The 19,776-nt window shown below is 38.9% G+C and overlaps 2 protein-coding genes across 2 annotated transcripts; one reads left to right on the forward strand and one right to left on the reverse strand.

The window, feature by feature from the left end:
- Positions 1-73: 73 nt before the first annotated feature.
- LOC122995770 (SLAIN motif-containing protein-like) lies at positions 74-7,362 on the reverse strand. The gene is made up of 7 exons (XM_044371140.1): positions 3,799-7,362; positions 3,491-3,627; positions 3,281-3,409; positions 3,060-3,158; positions 2,706-2,969; positions 1,834-1,962; positions 74-1,606 (listed from the first exon to the last, which is right to left on the reverse strand). Exons 1-7 carry the CDS (start codon positions 4,191-4,193, stop codon positions 1,338-1,340), a joined length of 1,422 nt encoding a protein of 473 aa, XP_044227075.1. The 5' UTR covers positions 4,194-7,362; the 3' UTR covers positions 74-1,337.
- Positions 7,363-7,493: 131 nt separating this feature from the next.
- slc6a7 (solute carrier family 6 member 7) lies at positions 7,494-19,477 on the forward strand. The gene is made up of 14 exons (XM_044371139.1): positions 7,494-7,757; positions 10,611-10,848; positions 11,539-11,670; positions 12,392-12,599; positions 14,175-14,313; positions 14,432-14,566; positions 14,678-14,781; positions 14,865-14,989; positions 15,133-15,245; positions 15,342-15,479; positions 15,584-15,683; positions 15,966-16,084; positions 17,328-17,501; positions 17,688-19,477. The coding sequence occupies exons 1-14, from the start codon at positions 7,704-7,706 to the stop codon at positions 17,856-17,858; spliced, it is 1,950 nt and encodes a 649-aa protein (XP_044227074.1). The 5' UTR covers positions 7,494-7,703; the 3' UTR covers positions 17,859-19,477.
- The last annotated feature ends 299 nt before the right edge of the window (positions 19,478-19,776 follow it).

Genomic DNA, 19,776 nt, shown 5'->3' on the forward strand with positions numbered 1-19,776 from the left:
ACAGTCAGATAAAATCCAAGCATATTCAATTATAAGGATATTAAACAGAAAAGTAGTTAATCCTCACATTTGAGAACTTGACTGACATTTGAAAGGTAACAAGCCAACTTCAACTTCTGTTTTGTCCCAGATCATCTGAACTAGTATAAGCCACCCACTATAACATTTGTACAATGATTCATTCCTTAAACATTCATGCCATTCAGGTACAAAAAGCAGACAACATATCAAAGAGAGCCGAACAGAAACTAATTTGTGATGGATTGCTACGAATAAAAGAAAGTTTGGAAGCCACAGCAGTGTAAACACAGCATTAGACCTCAGTTGACATATAGGAACACAATAAGAGAAATGTCATTTCCCCGAGAGAAGTTGCAACATCAACTAGACCTGTGCAGCATTTAAGCATCTGAAAGCTTTTCTATTTTTTAGATGTTTAAATGTTGCGTCTCAGTAGGTGATTAAAGGATCATCATATGTCAAGTGCTCAAATTGAGAAACTGGAATATTCAGCCAACAATTGAAATTCATGGGTTAGGTTGAATTAAGTCATGTCATCATCAGAAAAAAACAATGTAGCCACCATCAAAGCAGAACACATTTCCAAAACAACCGCACCACAACCACACCTTTTTCTTACGAACAAGCTTGCTTCCTATTGTATAGAGGTCACTTGTTTGGTTATAATACATGATGGCAAACTGCACACTTCCTGTTGTGACAAACCTGTAAAAAAAACAGCCCAATCTGCAATCAGCCACACAAAAGTGAAGATCAACTGCTGCTTGAGCTTATGCACATGCAATGCAGCATGCAGCAAAACCACAGATAGTACATCAGACAGGGCATCATTCTTTACTTTCATTATTTCAAGGGTGTCTCTCTCACACGAGTCGATTTTATCAGCAAGCAAGCAAACGTCTCCAGACATTTCTACAATCTTTTATCTTAAACATTCTTTTTTTTTTATCAGCCACATCCTCACTGTACAGACAACACAACATTGTGAGATTTCTCTGAAAAGGATGTCTTGAAAATATAAAATCCAGCCCTCCAGGATGCTTCTGCCAGGTCTTGTTTACAACATTGCACGGCTGCACATTCTGGTGTCTTTACCTACAGACTGTTTTAAAGGACGATGACTCAAATCTTACTGCATGGAAATGTCACACAGCCACAATGCATACTGTATCCTCACCCAGAGCAACATGCTTTTATCATTTATCACAATCTAAAGCTATTTATATGATTATGAAGGCAACCCAACAAGTAAATTATATAAGATATGAATTTCTTGACGTTTTAATTAATTACCAGGAATTTACTAGTGACACCTTTCATCTTTGGGTGAATGGCATATCTCTGCCCCAAGCTACAGTGGTAGCTTGGGGCAAAAGGTGTGTGGCAAAAACACGTCCATGAGAAGACAGATGTCCCCTGTGAGGGATCCTGCTGGGGCTGAGAGACTGAGACCTCTGCAGTTTCTTTATGGCCGTCAACCGGACTGAGGAGTCTCTCACTGAGTGCAATGAGACATTGGAGCTCATAGATGCTGCAGAAGGTGATGACGACCAGCAACTCATCCCCATTCTGGCAGAGGACTCACCTGGGACACAATGAGAGTTTTTCATTGCTATAAGAGTATTATATGTGTCTCTGGTTTAGTGGAAGGAATACACAGATAGCAATTTCAGCTGCTTGGACAAACATGACATAAAAGGTTAAAAAAACAAAACTATTTGATGCATTTAAGGATAGAGAGATGTATATCTGCATTCTGTTGTGTTTTGTTGGTATTTATTTTTTTAACAATGTGAGGAAACAGATCCAAACCTGGTGGAGGGTAGGTGATTTGATCATCAGGGTGGCAGTCATCGGTGTCTAAACTTCGGCTGTTTCTAACAGCCTGGAGGGAGCGGAGGCTGGTCCGCAGAGGTGACCTGGTCCTGCCTGGTGGTGATGCTGCAAAACACACCAGAGTCATATACAGTTCACATACAGAAATTCAACCTTGTAAGTATTGTTTGTGCACTATTAAAGGAGATTTATCTTAAAGATCCTTTCCAGGCACTTATAATTCATAATTTGTGTCTGATGTAGATTTTCTGCATCAAAATTCAAGAAAAATTCCTTATTAAACTAAAACTAAATCCAAAATCTATGAATATCTAAATATTGTATATTTAACTGCTGGACATGAGATGTCTCCTACTTCACTGGAAAGTCCATTGTAAAAGTATTATATTATAATCAATAGTGACAATGTGACATGTATATGTATAACATCTTGCAATAGTTTGTAGAAATATTCATTCACTGAGCATTTTTTAATTTATATCCCGGCCTTGAAAATAATTCAGCATCTCTGTTTATCTATTTTTAAGTCCTGGAGGAGAACAGAAAGTACCCTCTTCTTAAAAAGGAGACAGGGTATTAAATATCTCTATGAAAATGTTCAATTTGATTTAAACACCATTTGAAAGAGGAGCATTTAGTATGTATGTTGGTATTCTGATTGAGACCTCATCTGCCACACACACTAAATCTCACTGAGATTCTTCAATCACACAAGAATATATATAAAATATACCAACTCAATGTGGCATATCATAATACAGGGGGATGTGAATGAAAATAAAATATAAGATGTCAATAGATGTCAGACCAAACACACAGATCACGTAGAAGAACTGCGCTCTGTGTACCTTTATTCTGAGCAAGTTTCAGCAGCTTGAACTGAGTGACTTGCTGGTGAAGTCTGGCCAGTTTTGGACTTTGGCAGCTCTGCTTAGCTGATGGTGCTGGTGACTGGCAAGGGGATGACAGGCGAGGCTGCCAACAAGAGGAAAATGAGCTCTCGGTTGTATTTCCTGGAGTGAAGTCATCGACATCAACCTTTTTTTTCACTTGTGACTCAGGGTTTCTGGGTGAGGTAGCGGCAGGCGTGGAAACATAATCCTGTCGTAAACCTGAAATATATAGACCAAAGTTATCTCTATTTAGCAGCTACTGAGCATGCAAAGCACACTAGAGCATCAAAAAAAACTAACTATACTCACTGGCTTCCTGTATACGGGCCATAATGTGGACATCTGTGATGTCCTGCAGTCTGTAGCTTGTGGTTATGAAGTCATTGGAGATGCTCAGCTCATTGTTATCTGTGCAGATTAATAAATACAACAGATGCTGCTAAAATATATGATATTAAAGACAGTTCTTTGGATGAAGTTAAAGGATGACAATGTAAAAAAGGCTCATATTGTACTTATTATTATATTACCTAAACTGTCAGAGTTGTTGTGTGTGTTGACAGATGTTTTGCCCATAGAAGAGCCTCCAGACGCGTTGCCAGTTTGATCGAAAACTGCAGGACATCTGTAGAGGCGATGGCTGCTGGAGGTGCTTGATTCTGACAGTAGAGAGAGCAGACAGGAGGGATCAGTCACAAAATGTTTGCAGGACAACAAGTGAGTCTATGCTGCTTGCTTACTTTGATCCAGCCTGTTCATTAGCAGATGACGCGCTGCCTCCATCTGAGGACTGGGGTTATCCAGGACATGTCGACACCATCTGAGAGCAGACTCGGATCTCTCCGCAAACTCCTGCTTCTTTGGAGGCTCATATAACCTGTGAGGAATAAGACAACACATTCATTTCTTTCATTAAGAGCATGTCCAACTCCTGCTCTACCTGTTCAGAAAAGTTTTATGCTCACCTGATCTGCATCCACCTCAACATGTCTTACAAAGTGTATGATGACTTGGACAATAGATTAAACTTAGTCTCGATGGCACCTACCAGCTTTCTTCATCCTCCACATTGTCTTCTAAGTCAAGGAGCTCCACAGAGTCCAAAACAGACTGCATCTCTTGCATCTCACCGTCCCAGAGGTCTTTTTGATAGTTGTACAACGTCCCATCCATAGAACAGCAAGGCGACGGTGAATTCGACCTAGACTTCAAATGATCTAGTCTTATTCTAGCATCCATGGCGAATGAGCGGCCGTTGCAACTCTTGACTCTTGTTGGTTCAGTGTCAGTCCAGATGAGGGCTGAGTTGCCCTCCGACCTCACAGAGCTGCTTAACAACTCACCATGAAAAAGATGATGGTTTGCACTTGTACCAAACTCCACTGGTGGCTGATTGCAAAAATAGTGGCCCCAATCGCTCCTCACTTGGTCTTGGAGTTCCATTTTTGCAATGAAATCCTCAAATCCTTTCACTTCTTCAAGCTCTCATCCATCTATTCCATCCTCCTTCATCATGAGGATGTCAGCCATTGCCAAACCAGAGTCATACAAAACTGTGATTCTTTAAAATTTTAAAATTGCAATCATTTTGCTCTGCACATGCAGCACACAGTGTGGCTTCACCAACCATACAATCTATTGACCCAGATTGGCTGAGTAGGGTTGTTAAGTATAGACACTCAACAGATTGGATGGATTTAGAGAGCCATCATGAGCTTATGTGGATTAAAGAGTTTGTGTGTTGCTGCTAACAGAGAAAAAGAGCCAATCAACATCACACCATCAAGGCTAATGCAACAGTTGCTGTGCAGGCGTGTCACAGTATTAGCTGTTACAAATATTAGTTTGCTTTCTGGCTTGAGTGATTTTTATCTATGGAGCTGTTTGGTTGTCTACATTTGAACTTGTTACATTCAAGTACCAACGAAGAATTTTACTGAAATGTTTGTTTGTGGACGAGAGGCGTTGTGTCATCTCATGTCAGTTAACACTTCAGATTGTGTTAATGTTGGGTGTCACTGCTAGTTTTCTTTGTTTCTCATACTAAATGTCATTCTGACTTACTCATTGCATGTGAGGAAGTGTTGTCAGAACAGCTTCTCTCTCTCACGCACATTACACACACACACACATACACACACAGATTAACGCAAGATTTACGGTTTCCTTCACAGCCATCTGAAACCTAAGTGTCTCTTTCTCTTTCACTAGATGCTACTTTTTTAAGATCAATGTGTTACAAAAGTGTGAAAAACATTTAATACTTAGTTATAGCAGTTAGACACCAAACTGACAGACTCAATTAACTGATGGTGAAGCTTTTGAAGAGCTGCATTCATTTTACTGTGTAATATTTTTGTAAGTGGCTGGGCTTTGAACAGCCTGGGATTAAAACAATACCAGTAATTTCACAAAATTAACAAAAAACAAGAAGCAAGGAGGTGCACTGTACAGCGTTTACTGGGAAGCAGCTGAAGAACTGTATTTATTAAGTATTTCCTCTTTCACACAGATGTTAATCTATTTGTTTTAGATCGACAATGCCAATATAGTCATTTATTTAATTTATATAATGATTTGCACAAAATACATGCATAGACAGATGAAAATTAGTAAATATTTTAAAACAGGAAAATCATAAAACAGTGAGTATGTATGGAAGACAAGCATTGCCACACTGAAGTGGTGTGGACAGAGTATGGCTATGCCCAAAATCATTCCCTCGTTCACTCATTCACTTCTCCCTATGTAATAAACACTCAGTAGTTTCTCACTCAGCAGTGAGCAGCAAATAGAGGTCTTGGACATTCGCTAATTATCATCATTTTGCTTCATTAGATGGTATTTTTCATATCTATAAAACGCGGCACCCCAGGATTTTTTTTGTTTCAAATAAGGTGCGAGAGGTGTCTCTGAATGTTATCCAGTTAATTCAGTGACTGTAAAATATAGGTTAAATGTTGACCCTCTTCTGTCACCACACAGATGAAACGATAACTCATCTTTTTTGGGACTGTAGTCAGACTTTTTGATATGACCTCAATCTTTTTTTAAACAGGAAATCAGATATTCCAGTAAAATTTAAAATCCACTTAATTTTATTTGGTATTTTTGTTGATGAAATGTCAAGAAGATGTTATTAATCTTATTTCTTTATTAGAGAAATTCCATATACACGCTGGAAAATTTGCATAACAGACCCCCCAACTTATTGTCTTCATTTCCTACTTAAAATCATACTGCACCAACTCTAAAGCTGTGAAACCTCTGAGCTGTATGTAATGAATTTGATTTGTAATTTATCTTATTTTGTTTATTATTTATTTTACTTTTTATTTCTTTATTGATGTATTATGATCTGTGCACCACCTTGAGCATATATTGCCTTGTTACTGTTGTCCAATCAGTAAACCTGTAAGTAAAATAAAATACAGCACATATGCACTGTGGGGTGGTATACATACCATGGACACTACTTAAATTGTTGCAATTTCTTGTGACTAAAGTAAATAAATTTACACACTCAGAAATTTGACACTCATATAAAATGGTGAATGGCACTATATAGTAAACAGAGAGTGATTTTGGACACAGCAGCACCACTAGTTGGCAAAGCAGGTAAAATTATTTGCCTGTGTGCAGTTACTCATAACTCTTTAATGAACAACAGCCAGGTGCAATAACTCCCTGGAGTCTTGTTTGTCAAGAAAAAGTTCCAGCACAAAATTCCCACTAAAAACACACATTTTATGTTTCCTTGTACATTTCTCATTTTAATTTATTAAACAAATGAGAAACAGTGTGTTAATAAGTGAGCTTTAGAAGCGTTGGTAGGTATATTTTTCAACTTTCTAGCTTTAGAAAGCTAAGCTAAGCTAGGCTAGGCTAAGCTAAGGTAAGCTAAGGGGTGGCTAGCCTGGCTCTGGCTCAATGGTATCAATCTTCTCATCTAACTCTAGCATTTTCCCAAAGCCCTATATCCCAACATATCCCAAAAGAAATAGCAGAGATAGCAGTTCAGATACAGTATAATCATTTTTGTATTTTTTTTTTTTTGTAATAATCACAATTGTATTTTTAAAGCAAAAGTATATAAAAACAGCCGAGATTGTGCAGGAGAGGTAAGAAACCTCAAAGGGTTTATAGTAAAAAAAAACCCTCTAGGATTCACAATTTATCCTAACACCATGGATATTTGTTTCCTTAACATAATAAGGTAAAACAGGAGAAGAAAACAAGTTAGTAGTAATAGTAATAAATAAAACAAACGTAAACACACAAACACACAACACATAAACACACATACTGAGCACATTAACTATGGCACGGGTGTTTTTTCATATTAAATACTGACAGGTTTTGATAGAACAGATAATATATGACTCAGGGTCCACTAAGTATTTCTCAAGTTCTTTGAAAAAGTACTATTTCAAACTATCATTACAAGTAGCCTAATTATATACTGCCATACCTGTTCATTGACTTCAAAATACTTTCATGGTATATAACTTTAATCACATATAGTACCAGTTATACTGAGTTATGTCTGTTGGTGGCTGTGGCCCAGGCCTCGTGCACTTTTCATATAACTTTCAAAGATACTTTCTTGGTGGACCAAAATATTTTAGTTGGTTAATAATTTGGCTTATCTTTTGATAGAACCTCCCCCTACTCACTTGCTCCTCCCTAAAACATCCTCTTTCACAGGACAAAGCAGATTTAGAGGAGGAGGTGTCTGTGCTGCACCTGCGCCCTTCCTCCCTGCCCTTCACCTCACCGCCTACCGGCCTGCTTCCTCATCCTCAGCGCTCATGTCTCCCTGCTGACGGTACATCTTCAACTACGACTGAAACTACAGCACCTCGGTGAACTTCCAATAGGACTTATCCGTGTAAAATGTGGACTACCGAGCGACAAATCAGACATTGAAACGCCACCTGTGCCGGCGGGGAAATGCAGGACGAAAGCGGCAAAGCAGCACCCGGGAGCCCCGCAAACACAGCGCAGGTAGGAGCGGAGGGTTGGTTTTATTCAGGCTCTGCACTAAACAAATCACTCTGTGCGGGTATAAGGCTTGTGTCAAACTCTAAAAGAAATAACTTGTAAATGTGGGACCCTTTTACGAGGGCTCCCTTAGGGTGCCCTCGTCGTGTCAGGAAAGATAAAATGTCTTTAGATGAAGCAGTCTAACCTGTCCGTCCACATCGCTCTCAGACTTGTCTTCAGCTACAGTTAATACAGACACACTATAGATCAGTGGCTCTCTAACTTTCTAGCGTCAAGGACCCCTAAACTGATAAAAATTAGACCACGGACCCCCATTTGATAAGACGTTGTCCCAGCTGGGTCCCGCATCTGATAAGATTTGATCTTTTAGAGGTTTCATTACAGAAAGTGTATAAAACCCATGAACAAAATAGTCATACATTCCGTCATTGTGTTACTTGTGGATGTGTTTATAGTGAAAATAAATGGTTCCCCTTTTTGCTAGGGACCCCTTGCAACCCCCTCAAGGACCCCTGGGGGTCCCCAGCCCCCACTTTGAGAACTAATGCTGTAGATAGTAGAGATAAAGCTTGACCACACATGTACTTACTCAGCAGATGTATTTGCCCAAACTTTTCTCACAGACACAACTGTTATTGAGCTGGATTCTGCTCAGTAATGTTTTGGTTGGTGTTACTTTCAGTTATTCAGGTGTAGCTTTGTGCTATTTACATTAGGATGAATTAGAGTAATGTGGGGCAATTTTTGCACTTTGGCACTTCAGCAGTATATTTCGATATGAAGTCAACACATTATATCCACACCCAATACCATTCTGAAATCCTCAAAGTGTTATCTAATCATATCAGGAAAGATAATATAGATATCACAATCAGAGAAGAAATGGCAAATATAAAAATGTTCCTTGTGCCAAACTGTCCTAGTTTATGTGTCTTTCCTAATGTGGGACAATTCAAGCTGAAATCTGGGACACTCACTGAAAGTTCTAAATCAGCTTTATTCATACAATATAAACTTTAACTATTTGGTATTGCACATTTAATGTGCTTAAATGCATATTTCACCGATTTAACAACATATATGACTGTCCCACATTAGTAAAACCATGCTGTCCCACATTTCAGATCATATTGGATGATGTGGGATGATGAAAAATTGACTGAAATAAAAATATGAAACATGTTTTCACCATATTATAGCATATTTTGATGCATGCATATATCATAAACACAATCTGATAACAATTGGCAACAATGCTTTATTTATGACAGATTTATATCTTTAACATTAAATCAGTCTAAATCCTATGTCATTGATAGGTTTGGGCATAAGCAGTGAGATAGTTAGGGTTAGGGTCGGGTGGTGTCATGTAGTAAAATGGGTGTGTTGTGTGGGTCTGTAAGACTACATATAGACCCTTCTCGACCTTTGACAGGACTTCACAGCAAGTACTTGCTGATGGAAGATTCCTCCGCCCCAATCAATGACATCACATGTGAGATCTCAATTACACCACAGGTTCAATTTGACCGCAGTTCTGTTATTAGCATTTGTTAGAAGAAGAGATAGATGCACTTGAGGTTAGCTGTCCCACATTACACTAATTCACCCTGAAGCTTACCAAACTCATAAAAGAGTTAGTGTCAATATTTACCTTCTATAGGACAATATATAGGATTCTACCATTATTTTCTCATTCTGAACTATTTGTGTGACGTACAGTGGTCTTATTTACAACTACTATACAACCTCTAAAGATTTTAATAAATAACATTATTTTTTACATAATCTGTTAATAGTTTCAGTAATTTTATGGCAAAAATACCAAACTTTACCTAGTTCCAGCTTCTATATTGTTAGGATTTGTGAGGATCGGACAAAACAAGCAAGTGGGCTTTTTTCATCCATGATTATTCTCTTCATATTATCTCTAATTCATTATAAGTGTTATATATATTTTTAGCTTCTATGTTCTTTGTGTTTCTGCTATCTTGGCAATGACACTTCTGCAAAATAGATTTTTGTTCTCAGTGAGACTCATAAAGTTATGAATCTAATCTAAAGACTGAATAATATATTGAGAAAATAAATTGCAAGTTAATTGATAATGATAATAACCATAATTTGCAACCCTATTCCTCTTGGTTAGTTATCTTATTAATACAACTACATTGTGTATTACCTCAACTACCTGGGTCCTATTTTGCGTCAGCGTGTCAACATGTAAACATTGAGTATATTCTTTGTCTGTAAAACCCGACGATACAAGAAATCTCAAAGACATTTCATTTCAGATGACTCAAAGCTTGAACCTAACTGAAATGAAACTGTGTTTATTGTATTTGTTGTTTTGGAGTAACTGATGAATTAATCATGTTTAAAGAGATATCAAAAATGACAGTAAGGTCACCTAAAGCAGAGGCCGTGCTGTTATTTTAGACAGACTTCCTCCCTGGTACCTGACATGAGAAAATACTTCCCCTCTTGTTTTGAGGTTGTTGGCGTGCAGGAAGGAAGAGGAAGAAATAATCCAGTTGATGATTTCAACACCTCATTAGTTACTGAAACCCAACACAAAGTGACTCATAACACAAAACACCTCTTTGTGACAGTATAACCAGCAAATGTTTGGCTGTTTTTACTTGGTAATGTACAATAATCAATATTGCAATTTTCACTGATTTATTTTCAGTTGTTTGACTAATTGAATAAATCATTTAAGCGCTAAATAATCCACATATAAACATTTTGAGCACCTTGTCATGAAAAACATGGTCCAGATTTTGATTGATATCTGTATTCCTGCATATTTCCTCTCTTGTTCTGATTTCATTGTCATCATTTATTTTCTAGAATTCGCTACATTTGAACGGACATACTGTCACTCAAAATGGCCACAACCAAACAGCTACACCTGCACTGCAGCCGCAGTCTGAATCGCCACCCCCGAGTCGTGTGCCCAGTCCGCCCGTGACCGTCCCAAGGGAGCAGTGGGGTGGCAAGTACGAGTTCCTGCTCTCCTGTATCGGATACTGCGTGGGACTGGGCAACGTGTGGCGGTTCCCATACCTTTGTTACCGCAATGGAGGAGGTGAGCGGTCTACAAGTGCTGCCCTTTGAGGTCTCGAATGCTTTAAATGCCTGAGTGTATGTCTGTAATCATTTGTCACACCCATATGAGCATGAGGCACTCTTTGCCGTGCCCTTGGGTGTGCGCTGTCCTCTTGATCACGCTGGCTTATTTTGCACGCTCAGTTCAGCGTTGTCCAGGAAAGTCCTCGGTGCAGGGAGCTAGAACACAAAGCATTCGCTAATCCCCTAAGTAGAGATAGTGTTTTCCTCGATTAAACACCAGACATGTGGTATGTCTGTGCAACCCAGCCTTATGAACTATGCACCTTCATCTGAAATCAGACATGTTGGAGCTTGAACAACAGTAAGGCAGAATAACTTCTGTCTGTAAAGCTGCCACCTTCTGTAGATGGAGGCTGTAACCTGCCTCTACAGGCCGTCTACTTATAGCTGCACAAAGTCAAGTCACATTTATTTATAGATCGCTTTTAAAAAGATCGCAAGTTGACCAAAGTGCTGCACAGAACAAATCAGGCAATGAAAACAGAATGAAAGACTAAGAAACAAAACAACCACATAACATATAGCACAAATCAACAAAACATAGAGGCATAGAGTAAGAACCCAAGACAACAAAACAAGTCATTGCTGTGGATGTCTTCCTCCAGTGCCGCCCTTCCTCAAGCTGAACTCTTTCTAATCTTCACAGGTGTGTTTCTCATCCCCTACTTCATCATGCTGTTTGTTACGGGTGTCCCGCTCTTCCTCATGGAGCTGAGTTTAGGCCAGTACGGAGCAGCTGGACCAATCACTGTGTGGAAATGCTGCCCTCTACTCAAAGGTAATGAACTCCTCCATCGTGCTTTTTAGTCCAGTAATTAGACACTGACATGCACTGTTAAAAAAAGATAATTATGTCAGCATGGTGACTTCATATTTACAAAACAAGCTTGATTGATACTTGAGTCTAATTAGTTAGATGATGTTAAATAGTATAAAGTATCTGTCTCCAGGAATCTTGAGCATCTAGTTTGAACCATACAAAACATTTACCGTGACGTCGAAATGCCCATGTCACCTGTAAATCCAGACTATCATCGTCTTCCAGGAAAATAACTTGATGACTCACAGCAGCTTGTCACCTCACTACTGTACGTCATGTGGGTCGTCTTTAAAGTCAACTCAGGTGCTTCAGATATACATCTGATAAATAAAAACCGACAGGAAGTTTCATAGGGTGAAAAATAGAGCCAGTAATTCAGGTTTAATGGTAAGAGAAGTTGTTATTTTAAACTGGAAATGCCAGTTAAGGATTTTAGCTCAGCAGCAGGTTAGCGAGAAGGAAATGAACTGTTTCTGGCTAACAAGCTCAACATTGATTTCCTAAAATACTCTAAGTAAGGGATGATACACTCTGAGATTTTCATTAAAATATATATATATTTTGTTTTGAGGAGTAAAATTATCTCTTTACTTGGTAATTAAAATGTATCAAATCAAATCAAAAGAATCTAATTTGTACATAAAATAATCCAACTCATGCCTCTCGTCTTTTCTCGCAGGTATCGGCATCGGGATGCTGTGTGTGTCCACGCTGGTGTGTCTCTACTATAATGTCATTATAGCGTGGACGTTTTACTACCTGGGCAGCTCATTCCAGAGCCCTCTGCCTTGGTCCTGTGATGCTATAGCCAACGCTGCTCTCTGTAACGGCACCTCTGTAAATAGCTCCACTGGTAAAATCCTCAGCCCCACAGAACACTTCTGGAAGTAAGTGCAGTCATTCACCGCTCTTATCTGTGAAGACATCAAGTCTGCCTTGTAGATCTATATGGGCTTCTTAAAGCGTTTCATTGTCTCAGACTTCTTTAGACTGTAAATGTACTGTATATTGTACATCTTCATGCAGATTTATCCTGCTTATATTTATAACAAGTGTTATTTTTTAGGACAAATACATTTGCCATTCCTTCCTGACAGATTTATAAATTGTTCTAGAGGTATGCAGCCCATGAGCCTTGTTCAAATACTTTGTCTTTATTCAGCAAACACTGTTATTGTTTACAATGACTTGACACTTCAAATCATTAAACTGGCACCTTTTCAGCTAATGTGATTGATAAACCTTATATATGATGCCTGGATTTATAATACATGTTACTGTATGACACCAAATAATGCATAAGATTTGCAATTTGCCTACAGTATATAAAGCAGTATGATGTTATATAACCGTTAAAACAGACAGTTTAGTGCCAGGGTTTATTGATATACAGCAAACAAACCAAGCCTATGTCAGACCGTTTGTTGACCTTAACACCAGAGTCCACATTCAAAAAAAGCATGGCTGGCATTTAGAGAAGAAGTGTAGCAGCACAAAGAGAACAAAAAACCACAGGCTAGGTTAGTAGAACATCTCTAATGAACTGAGTGAGACTACAGGACCTACAGAGGTCATTGTCTTGCTTATAATGACACTATTAATATCTAGCTCGCTGTCTGCCTCTTCTCCTTCACTCATACTGTATCAAAGTTTATAAAGCAGCACTGAATTCATGAGCATAGTCATGAATATATCATGTTGGTGTACTACATATTCTAGTAAAGAAAGAAATCATTAACAGCAGAAAAACTGTCTGTATTTTAAGTCTGACAGCACTTTTCTACAAGTTTGAAAGTGGGAAAAAAAATTTAAAAGTATGAAGATGAAAAATAAAGCTGGGTGTGGAGTTAGAAAGAAGAAGAAGAAGAAGTGAGGTTATCAGGCCGCTCCTCATGTCTGCTTGTACAGTCAAATGAATCAAGTTGAGTAGCATTGTGGGTAATGTGGGTTTTAACAAGGAAGAAGAACACATGGAATAAAAAAAAAAAACAAAAAACGATACCTCTGGTTATGCTGCATCGATTTTGATCCTTTCTTTAAAAACTGTCCACAGGTAGTCCAACAGTCTTATAGGTGGTTAATGCAATGCTAAATAGGTGGAGTAGTCTTTTAAAGCAAAGCAATGGTGAGCTGTTATAAAGATGTCACGGCATGCAACAATTTTACAGTTACAAAGAGCACCATGTTCATAAGACTTTATGAGCTTTTGTGCAAAATGGATAAAGCAATTGTACAAATCTGCTATGATTACTAATGATGTAAAACAATGAAGAGAAAACATTTGAGAGGATGAATAATGATCTTTTATCCTCAGATAAATATCTTCAGAGACTCTTTTAAGTCCAACAGCCACATCTTGTTTATTTGGCGTCAGTTAGTGAGTAAAAAGTGTGGCTAGAGGTGTGATAATGACTGTGCTGTTGTTCTCATACATGTTTGTGTTTGACTTGTGTGTCTTACAGTGAGCGTGTGCTGGGTGTAGTAAACAGTAAGGGCCTTCATGACCCGGGCCCTGTTCGGTGGCCCTTGGCCCTCTGCCTCCTGGCAGCCTGGATCATCATCTTCCTGTGTATGCTCAAGGGCATCCGCAGCTCTGGCAAGGTGAATTAACACAATGATGTCATTGTCAGCTCCTACAAAACACACACAAACACACACACACACACACATCCTAACAAGCTGTCAGGCTAATACATGTCTGTGATGTCTGTGTTTTCAGGTGGTTTATGTAACAGCTACCTTCCCATACTTTGTACTCATCGTTTTGATCATCAGAGGTGCTACACTGGAGGGCTCTCTTCAGGGCATTGCTTTCTACCTCACACCAGAGTGGAGCCGATTAGCCAATGCACAGGTAGGTACTTCTAATGGAGCGGCATGTGAGGCTGATGAGTCTATGAGCAGAATGCTTTTTTTTGTCGATATTTTCAGCGTTTAAAGCATTTTTCCCTCCAAAACGTTCCAGGTGTGGAACGATGCAGCCTCACAGATCTTCTACTCATTAGGTATTGGAGTTGGAGGGCTGCTTTCTATGGCCTCTTACAATAAGTTTGACAACAATGTCATCAGGTGAGCGCTACCGCAACATTTGCTCTGTCGCTGCTGCAAACATGATGTTTTCAGGCTCTTAATCGTAGTTCCTTATATTTCAGGGACACTATCATTATCACAACAGGAAACTGCAGCACCAGCTTCTTTGCAGGATTTGCTATTTTCTCAATTCTGGGTCACATGGCATGGAGGAAGGGAGTGCCTGTTGGGAAGGTGGCGGATACAGGTGGGTACTCATTTTGCTCAGTAATCCTGTGGATCTGTTTTGGTGGATTTTTCTTTAAAAAGACGTATTACTTATATTAATATATTGTATTAAACTTCCATATTATTGCATTCTGAGCTTGATATGTTCTTTTTCTGCTTCAGGTCCTGGGTTGGCCTTTGTTGCTTACCCAGAGGCCCTTGCTCTGCTGCCAGGCTCCGTGTTCTGGTCCATTCTCTTCTTCCTCATGCTCTTCATGCTGGGGATAGATACACTGGTAAGGCCGCAGACTGTGTTATGGTCGATTGGCAAAGACAAAGACTCTTGAGTCCACTTCCATATGTATTATAACTTCTGCTCTGCCGCCTCACAGTTTGGCAACATGGAGGGCATCACTACTGCCGTGCTGGATGAGTTTCCGCATCTAAGAGCGAACGCGCTGCACAAGTCCTTGTTCCTGGGCGCTCTGTGTTTTTGCTTCTACCTGATGGGTCTCCTGTTAGTCACTGATGTGAGTGTGTTTTTAAAAGAACTGTTCGAAGTGAGAAATGTTGCTAAATCTGCATCCCTTGTGTGATCAGGCTCACATTTCCAATGCTGTCTTTGTCTTCATAGGGAGGGATTTACTGGTTCACTCTCATTGACTCCTTCAGCACTAGTTTCGGCCTCATCATCATCACCCTCTTCATGTGCATTGGCATCTCCTTCTTCTATGGTAGCCCATCTCACACCCCTAACCTTCACATCACACTCCTCTAACACCACATCATTCAGTTTCAGTCATCCAGCACATGTGATGTTTAGCAAGATGTAAAAGAAAAGAAACAGTTTTTAATGCGATGTCACACCGTTTCTAATTTTTTTTTTTCAGTTTTCACAATTTTTTTTGTTGCTCTTAATAACATATTGAACATGTCTTATTGTCTGTTGTCCCAATAATAATATTGAACTTTGCAGGCTTCCTAATATGTGTCTCTTTAATGAATTCTGCTATTAGGAGTCAACCAGTTTTGCAAAGACATCATTGACATGATCTGTCACTGCCCTCCCTGGTGCACCAAAGTGCTGCTTTACTTCAAAGCATGCTGGGTTTTCTTTACTCCGTTTCTTCTGCTGGTGAGTCAACACCTTAGCTTTGTTAATGGTAGACAAGGGTTAATTGTAATCATGACAACTATGAATGAATGAAACTATGATGAATGATTTCTTTTCAAGATATTTCCAAAACCTTCAGGAAAGCAAGACAGAATAACGACATGTCGCTGGCTCTGTCTGATCTTATAGCATTTTCAAATTCACTGAAGTTGACGAACAAACTGTCCACAATAAAATGATCTGCCTTGTTTATGCAGCCGCTTGACAAACAAATGATGAAATGGGGAAGAATTTATGACTGTGTTTACCTTCCGTGATTTTTCATTTAATTAGATTGCTCAAAGATGAATAAATTCAATTTGTTGTCTTTTATAACACAATGTGCAGTTATGTTTTCTAGGCATAAATCCATTTAGGGGGTCACTAGTTAATGACCACTTTTCTCCTTTGGTTCCTAGCAATTCTCACTTTTTTTCATCCAGCAACAATGTACTTTCTTTTCGTGTGTTACATAGTTTCAGTATCGTCTACAAATCAGTACAGTCTCTATGGAGCACCTGAAACTAAAAATAAGGAATAAGGAACATTACTTTTCAGATTCTGTTTATCTAGGAGTCAACGATGTATTTTGTGAGGTTAAAAGCAATCATATGATTTTGCCAAATTAAGAATTGTGACAATTGTTAAGGACATAAAGTCCAGTAATGACCTTCACTTCCAATTAAATTTGTTGTTGGTTTGTGTCAGTTGCACAGTCTATGTTACATCACTCCCTCTCTTATTCTTGCCACTTCCTCTTATATGTTACTTGAAGCAGAGTTACTATGTACAAAAAGGCTGATTGATATAGAAATACCTGTTTGATGCCACCTTTTGTTGTGCTGTATTGTTGCACTTTCTGTCAGGGTAATTTGATGAGGGGTGAGACACTGTGCTGTCCCAGTCTAATAGAGTTAAAAATATCCCACCAAATAAATGTAGAGTTTATTGGAAACTTAGGGAGAGTTAAGTGTGACAAATCAGTTATATAAATAGAAACGGTTGCTAAAAAAGTTGCACCAAGAATAACTTGAAATTTGAAATGTAGCCAACTGAGCTGAAATCTTCACAGCAGCTTTGAATAATTCAAGAGGAGAAACTGACATTCAATCTGAGCTCCCCCTGCAGTATTTCTTTGTTGGCTCTTCTTCCATTGCCATTGTTGCTTTTTGTTGGGAGGAAACATTCCTCTGCTAACTATGTGTCTCTCCCCTTGCGGCTGTAGTTCATCCTGACCTACATCTTCATTGAGATGTACAACACGCCGCTGCACTACGGCTCCTATGTGTATCCACGGTGGGGCAAAGCGCTGGGGGTGTGCATGGGCGCGACCTGCTGTCTGCAGATCCTCATCTGGGCCATTGTGGCCATCAGCAAGGAAACTGGAACTCTGAAAGATGTCAGTACCACCTCTCATGTCATTCTGTCTCTGTGAGGTCCAGTTACACCTCTGCCACGCTCACACATAACGATGCAGCTCAAATTGTCACTGTTGCACCTGTTTACATACAGAAGATGGTAGATGAAATGAAACCTCCTGTATAGGAAGGTTAGTAATTGTCTCCTGGTTCTTTTTTTTTTTCAGCGTTTCCAGAAATCGATTCGACCTCTAAATTCCTGGAGGGTGAACAACTTGAACAGCACTCAGAGAGTGGAGGAGCGCGTGGAGCCAGACAGAGTGGAGGCTCCGTTCACTGTCACTCTCACAGACATGGACTTTACCGCGATGAGGTGGGACATGGGAAGCGAGGCGTGACAGCACGCAGAGCAGTGGTGAACACAAAAGAGATGAGCAAACTATGTTGTCAAGTGACAAAGGAATTTATTATTATGTTATTTGCCCCAGCGAGGCCCTGGTGGCTGAACAGACTGTGTCCTGCAGGGCAGTGTGTATTAATGGCTTTATTTATACTATAATGTTTGTTTAAATCATGTTGTTGTTTTTTTTAAAGGTTTTATTTTCATTGTGTAGAATATAAAGGTTACAGTGGATCATCTTCACCTTAGGTATGATAGCAGCATCCTATCAGGACATTTGGATGATGATGATCTTGCAGTGTGTCTTATGATTTTATTTATTATCATAGTAGCAAAGTACAATGGTTTTACACTGATGGCAGTCAGCAGCGGCTGAGGGACCAGATTTCGTCAGTCAGGGATTGATGCTGTGAATCTTGACTGTTAGCCTCAACAACCGCTGAAGGACCAGGAGGAATGACCACAAACCATCAGCCTGTCAGACTCACTGGTGTTGATGACACCCAGCCAGGAATACTTTTTATCCATCTTACTTTTTAAAAAGAGTGATTGCTAAAGTTATTGCTAGAATAAATAAATAAAAATAACTTGCCAAATGAAGTGTCTTTCAAAGCACTGTCCATGTATAAATATGATACCAGACACCCAGATGTCTTGTCTGACAAGCTACATTTCAAATAGCCAGTTCCTGCAGAAAATGTACCAATTCACTCTCTCATAATGAAAATCATGTTATTCAGAATACGTTAATATGACCACTTTTACAACTAAACTCTCCACTAGTATTGTAGACACGCCTCTAAGTGGGATTTCTAGAAGTTTCTCACTGTCCCTTGTGACCTTTAGAAAAAAACAAACACTGAATAGATGATTATTATGATTATTGTCATATAATCAATCTTGGTAACTTTTCTCACAACTGTGAGCACATGAATGTTACTCTAATTTGAGTGCCTACTAAGGAAAGACATAAAATATGTTATTTAAAGGTTATTAATCAGAAAATTGGCCTTACTGCCAGCAGTAATTTGTACATGTAGAGGTATAATGATTTTAAACTTGGGATAGAATAATACAAAGTATTGCAAAAAGACCTCACCCAGCTTGGACGGCTCACATGGACACACCGGTCACATCTCTGTTTTTGTTGAAGCGACTGACTGAAACAGATGGTCCCAGATGATTGACATTAATTAACCACTACTGTAATTGCACTTGTCTCATAGTGGACTGGGGCTTTAATATTGTCCTCTTAGCCTAAAGATTTAATTTGGGGTAACAGATGAAAATTCCCCAAATTTTTTCTAGCTGTTTACTCAAAAAACTGTTTTCAACAGGGTAAAGTTGCAAGTTGTGAATTAGTAGATAAAACCCTTTCAGTCACATGAAATGTTTAGGATTTAGGATGACCGGTTTGTTTATTTTTAAAGCGTCTTTCAAGCAGGGTAAAACCTGTGATTGAAAACATTTTCTATCCTTTGTTTTAGGATTGTACATAAAAATGTACAAATGTGTCACTTTTACCTCTTAACTCTGCCTTTGTCCACCTTTTGTTGCTGTTCTCTTGTATATTGTTGTGCATAATGATTAAATTGTCATCTTCATATCCTTATATAATCATCCATTCCTTTTTGTTGTGACTTATTTCCTTTGAATTCAAAACGGAGATATGGCCAAGATCTGTTTTATTTAAATGAATTTTCAGAATTCACACGAGAATATATTAAGTTTTAAAAAAAACAAATAAACTGTGGTTTGAATAGTGGTGACCTGCTGGGTTAGACACACATCAAGTCTAAAGACAAAACATAATTTTAAACATATTACTTTAGGAATCAAATGCATCGACTCTCTTGCCGTAACAAATAACTGTGTGCATTAAGTTACAATATGTGAATTTTACCGCAAGAGGGCAA

The sequence above is a fragment of the Thunnus albacares genome, chromosome 13 (assembly GCF_914725855.1).
Source record: "Thunnus albacares chromosome 13, fThuAlb1.1, whole genome shotgun sequence".
Lineage (NCBI taxonomy): Eukaryota > Metazoa > Chordata > Actinopteri > Scombriformes > Scombridae > Thunnus > Thunnus albacares.

Coding starts and splice junctions, on each gene's coding strand:
- LOC122995770 (XM_044371140.1), bottom strand. CDS start 4,193: ATGGAACTCCAAGACCAAGTGAGGAGCGATTGGGGCCACTATTTTTGC. Junction 3,628..3,798: donor GTGGAGGATGAAGAAAGCTG/GTAGGTGCCATC, acceptor TATTCCTCACAG/GTTATATGAGCCTCCAAAGA. Junction 1,963..2,705: donor GAAACTTGCTCAGAATAAAG/GTACACAGAGCG, acceptor TGTGTTTTGCAG/CATCACCACCAGGCAGGACC.
- slc6a7 (XM_044371139.1), top strand. CDS start 7,704: ATGCAGGACGAAAGCGGCAAAGCAGCACCCGGGAGCCCCGCAAACACA. Junction 7,758..10,610: donor GCCCCGCAAACACAGCGCAG/GTAGGAGCGGAG, acceptor TTTATTTTCTAG/AATTCGCTACATTTGAACGG. Junction 15,684..15,965: donor TGGCATCTCCTTCTTCTATG/GTAGCCCATCTC, acceptor TTCTGCTATTAG/GAGTCAACCAGTTTTGCAAA.